The following is a 5,147-nucleotide window of genomic DNA, read 5'->3' on the forward strand; positions in this document are numbered from 1 at the left end:
CCTGCGGGCTGGGGTACACAGAAGTCCCCAGGAGCGGGTGTGCCCCCGGGCTGGGGTCCTGCTTCCCCCTCCTCCTCCTCCTGGGCTGGGCTGCCACCGGGCCACTCAACGCTGCTCTCTGTGCCCCCAGATTTTGCGGGGAGTGCCTGGAGTGCCTACAGCCCTGCCTCCAAGTGCCGTCCCCCCTCTGCCCGCTCTGCCGCATGCCCTTCGACCCCAAGAAAGTGGAGAAGGCTTCCAGTGTGGAGAAACAGCTTTCGTCCTACAAAGCTCCCTGCAGAGGCTGCAGCAAGAAGGTAAAGCTCGCGGGGGAAAGCTGCCTGTCCCCGTCCCGTGCGGGCCCGGCTTCATTCGGCTCCCGATCCTGCAGCCGTGGCGCTGGGGGAGGGAGGTTGCTTGCTTTCCATAGCTGGGTTTGCAGAGTCCCCTGTTCAGCGGGTCCCCAAACTGCGCCTGCGAGGTGCGGTGTCCCCTATGTGTCACGGCTGCTGCCGCGCGCCAAAAGGAGGTGAAGGCACTCTCTCTTAGCTGCCTTTGTCAGCAGACTGGAGCTATTATTAGACAATGGGGACCTTCAAAAGCAGGGAGAGGCTGAGACAAACCAGCTCTGCTGCTGCTCCTAACGAGGGTAAGGATTTAGGTCTTGCTTAAGGTGCTGTGATCCCGACGGCCGCGGGGAAGCTGAACTGGGAGTGTGGCCTGGCCCAGCCTGGAGCAATCTGGTCTGGGATGCTTCAGGGACTGGCTGTAAAGCTGTGATTCATGGTGCATCCCCGTTGATGCGTTTTCTGGCTTCTGTTAACTTTGGGGATCTTGTAACTCCCTGACTGCGGCCCAGGAACAATCCCTTGCGGTGTCAGAGCAGTTTGGGGTTTCCGCCTGTCAGCAGTTCCTCTTTCACAAGAAAAATGAAGCTAGTGCTACAATAAAGCAGCCTGAGTGACCTCTGGGGACATGTGCAGCAAGCATGCAGCCCCAAATCTCTGTCCTGTGAGGAGGGACGGGCTGGTGCAGCGTTTCCACGCTGGTGTGGGTCATCGTGCGCAGACCAGTGTTCGCCCTGATGTCGGTTGACCAAAACTGCTCTCCTGAGCTGTAGCGGAGGCTCCAGCGCTGCGTCTGGAAGGTGTTCCTGCAGCCTTCGGGAACATTTCTTCTCTTGTTGTTCTCCAGGTGACCCTCGCAAAAATGCGCTCTCACGTCTCGTCCTGCGCGAAGGTGCAGGAGCAGATGGCCAACTGCCCCAAGTTCGTTCCAGTTGTCCCCACGTCCCAGCCTATTCCCAGGTACTGCCGCGCGTTTGGGTGGGGAAACGTGTCCCTCCTTGCAGACTGCACCGGCACTCCGCTCCCTTACAAACCCTAAAATCCAAGCATGTGTTTTACTTTCCCCTGGGCAATCACAGGGAGAAACATCAGCACCTTTTCCTTGCTGGCATCTGCAGCCCCTGCACTGCCCTGTGTTTCAGAGCATGGTGTGGGAGGAAAGACCAACCAAGCCAGGGTGGTTCAGCCTGCGGCTGGAGTGGGAACGGGCTGGTCTGGTTTCTGCTGCGGGTGGGTATCACAAAGCTGAGCAGGTGGTTAGTTTGGAAGGAGTCAATCCAGTCCCTTCCCTGGGGATCTGAGCTCATCCTTGTGCTCTTTAGTAATATTCCCAATCGGTCGACGTTCGTGTGCCCGTATTGTGGGGCCCGGAACCTGGACCAGCAGGAGCTGGTGAAGCACTGCATGGAGAACCACCGCAATGACCCCAACAAAGTGGTGAGCGATGCTGGGGCGGGCTGGTTCCGTGCGGGTTAACTCCTGGAAATCCAAATAGACCGTAGCTGACGCTGCATCCGAGGCCACCGGCACACAGAGCTGCTGCTGCACATAATGTACAGCTGTATTTCCAGCTCATTTAGTTTGTTTTAAATCCCTTTGACAGGAGGTGGGGACCTGCCTGTGTTTGCTTTGCTAGAGGCTCTCTGGAACGAGTTGCCTACATCCCCCTGTGCCTGCGAGCCGGGTGGTGCAGGACTTCCTCTCCCCATCCCCCCTGGGTCGACCAAGGTGGGGAACTTGCAGCTTTGGCCCCGTCTCAGAGGCGCTTGTGCATGAGCGAGTAACTTGTCAGCGGGCTAAAAGCAGCCTGGGCCACGTGTGCACCGAGGGATCTGCTTGGCAGGGTGGGAGGGCCCCGTGTTTAGCATATCTTCTGCAGGACACCCTCTGGAAGCCCCACCGGCCCCCCCGGGGAGATGGAGGCAGAGGGGTCTGTGCCCATGAGTCACAGTTCCCCTTTGTCCCTGCCCGCTGCAGGTGTGCCCAGTCTGCTCAGCCATGCCCTGGGGGGACCCCAGCTACAAGAGTGCCAACTTCCTCCAGCACCTCCTCCACAGGCACAAATTCTCCTACGACACCTTCGTGGTGAGTACGGCCCTGAGCCGAAACGGAGTCGTCTTCCCCGCGTCCTGCGCCGAGCGGCTGGGGGATGAAACTTCCCTTCCCGTGCCAGGACCAGCCCGTCCTGCTGGGCAGCCCCTCGGGAGGGGAAGGGGACGGACCCTCCTTTGGGCTTTGCGGGAGGCATACGGCACATGTGTAGCCCCACTCGGGAGACCGCCATGGGGGGGTCGAGCTCGAGCTGGTTGTCATCAGGCACACCAGGAAAACATCTCTGAAGGAGGAGAGGGAAATGTTACCGCTCTCAGTGAAGAGGAGTTGTTTCCTCCACATGCTCCATTAAACTCTTCCCCTGAGGAACTGTAACACAAAAGCTCTTTTCTTTGAGGCTTCACAAGTAGTGGGAGGGGAGCAGCCCAGCCGCGGGGCTTGGGGGGGTCTGGCTGCTGCACGTGGGGGGTGTCCATGACCCCTGTCTCAGGGGGTTGCTGACCCCTCCTGTGTGGGGGTAAGGGTGTGATCACCCAGCCTTGGCTGCAGGGACCGAGGAGAGGTTTTACTAGCGTCCTGCTTTTATTGCAGGGATGCTAGATTTCAGGGAAAGGAGCCTGCAACTATTTACAGAGAAATATCCCCACTTAGGGAGTGATGGCTGTGTTGCATAAACCCAAACTGGAGCGCTGGAGAAGCCCGTGGCCTTGCTAGAAAGCTTTCCCCTTTGGCCACAGCTTCTTGCATGGGCATATTTGATCCCTGCCTGGTGCCAGGTCTCAGAGCAGGGCTGACATTGGCAGGTTCCAGGCAGGAGAGGGACTGTGGGCACAAAGGACACCCCAAAAAGCATGGCATTGCTGGAACCTGTTTGCCAGAGGAGATGGAGGCTCGCAGCCTTGGGGGGATGATAAGGAGCAGGAAGGGCTCCTTGCCGTGGCCACCTCTCCTGCTTGATGGAGGCTGTGTGGCCCGGCCGTGCCAACTCTCCTGACTGCCCCTCTCTTTTTTTAGGACTATAACATCGACGAGGAGGCAGCATTGCAGGCTGCCTTGGCACTGTCGCTCTCCGAGAACTGAGAGTGACTGCAGAGCATCGGTTCGGACCCCCATCACACCCTGTCTCCTTTTGCACACTCAGCCTTCCTACCGGGAAGGCATGGAGCTTGTCAACCCCCTCAGCACCCCCGGAGACCTGCTGCTGCCTCTCTTCCCTCTCCTCTCTGGGCAAATCCCACCTTGTTTAAGAAGGTGGAGTCTCTTTAGCGTTGTGCTGGACCGGTGGGTGAGCAGAGATGTCCGCTGCTGGGAGGAGAGAGGAATCAGCGCTGAAGGGCTGGGATCGTTCCTCGGTTAGGCGTTTCACATCCATATACGGAGTATATACCTGTATCCAGATCTATTTATTATTAGATGCTTTTTGGCACCATCTGTCTTCATGCTCTCTGTTGCAATTGAATAGGTACGTAAAACTATGATGCATTTTATGCAGAAATGCCCTAGTTTGAAACTGCAATCATCCACGTCCTTTTTGAAAAGGAAGAAAATGGCACGGAGCATCTTTTTTTAAACCCTACAAGGCTATTTCCAGAGACGTCCATCTGTCCCGTCCCCCATGCTGCAGGCCGGAGCTGCCTCCTTTGCCTGCTACTGCTGAATCCCGGCGCGAGACAGTTGCCCTCATGTGCCCCGTGACGGCAGTGGGTTCGGAGGAGTCCGTGGGGATGGCATCTGGCGTCCAGTGAAACTCTCGCCTTGCTCGTTTTGTACCAGCTCTTGTGATACTGAGTTCTTGCATTTTTCTACGTTAATTGGCGTGATGCCTTTTCCACATTTTATAGAGCGGGAACAGAAGCTGTTACTCTTCACACTGCAATATCCGTCACCGGGGACAAGAGTATTTTTATGGAACATTATTAAGAAAGTATATTTTTAAAAAAAAAACCAACCCAAACATAATGAACACGCTGCGGATTTGAAATCAGGCGGGAGGCAGGAGCCGGACCCCAGGCTGGCGGGTAGGACTCTGCGGGGGCCGTGGGGTGCGCGCAGGTGCCCTCTTCTGTTACGCCTGGGCCGTTCCTTTCCCTTCTTGGCGTGTTTCTCCGCAGGCGGATGGTGATGCAGGAGAGGCTGGGTTGGAGCAGCACCTTGTCGACTGGAGGAGCGGGTGCTGAGCGGCTCACCGGGCTGCCTTTTTGAGGAGCAGCAGCACCGCTTGTGTTTTCCAACAGCTGCTTGGCCGGCCGTGCTCTCTGAGCTGCTAACCTGCTCCAGGACGCGTGGTGGGGCTCGGGATGGCTTAACCCTTGCGGGCAGAGCTCCGTGGCAGCGCTGGATGTGGCTGCGGGCAGGGCGTGATCTGGAGTGGTGGTCTTCTGTCTGCAAGCGTGCAGCGAGGGAGCGGGCAGGTTAGTTGTGGCATGCTGGCACTCGGTGCGGGGCAGCTGGGTTGTGTCTGGGCGATGGGTGTGCGGGAGGGACGTCTGCCCGTGCAGGATCCCATTCCCAATGCTGAGCATCTTGTCCCCCTGAAATAGGGGATTGCACCTCCCTTTCCCAGGTCTCTCCCTGGGAATAGGGCACACCTGGGCAGATGTTCATCCGAGAAATGCTCCATAGCATCCTGGTGACCTGTCCCCCCGGTCCCTTTCCTCTCTGCCCTGCCTGCTGCTGGTGGAGTTTGCTCTGCTGGGCTGGGAGAGGGTGGAAGGGAGATCTCCTCCGCCAGGCCTTGGGCGGGCTGCTGCCAGCCTGAGCGTGCCCCCC

General features: G+C 58.1%; 1 protein-coding gene across 1 annotated transcript; it reads left to right on the forward strand.

The window, feature by feature from the left end:
• The first annotated feature begins 139 nt into the window (after window positions 1–139).
• Window positions 140–3,536, forward strand: RNF166 (ring finger protein 166). Its single transcript, XM_009574765.1, has 5 exons — window positions 140–296; window positions 1,174–1,286; window positions 1,649–1,763; window positions 2,304–2,411; window positions 3,393–3,536. The coding sequence occupies exons 1-5, from the start codon at window positions 204–206 to the stop codon at window positions 3,456–3,458; spliced, it is 495 nt and encodes a 164-aa protein (XP_009573060.1). The 5' UTR covers window positions 140–203; the 3' UTR covers window positions 3,459–3,536.
• The last annotated feature ends 1,611 nt before the right edge of the window (window positions 3,537–5,147 follow it).

Source organism: Fulmarus glacialis, unplaced genomic scaffold (genome assembly GCF_000690835.1).
Source record: "Fulmarus glacialis isolate BGI_N327 unplaced genomic scaffold, ASM69083v1 scaffold19483, whole genome shotgun sequence".
Lineage (NCBI taxonomy): Eukaryota > Metazoa > Chordata > Aves > Procellariiformes > Procellariidae > Fulmarus > Fulmarus glacialis.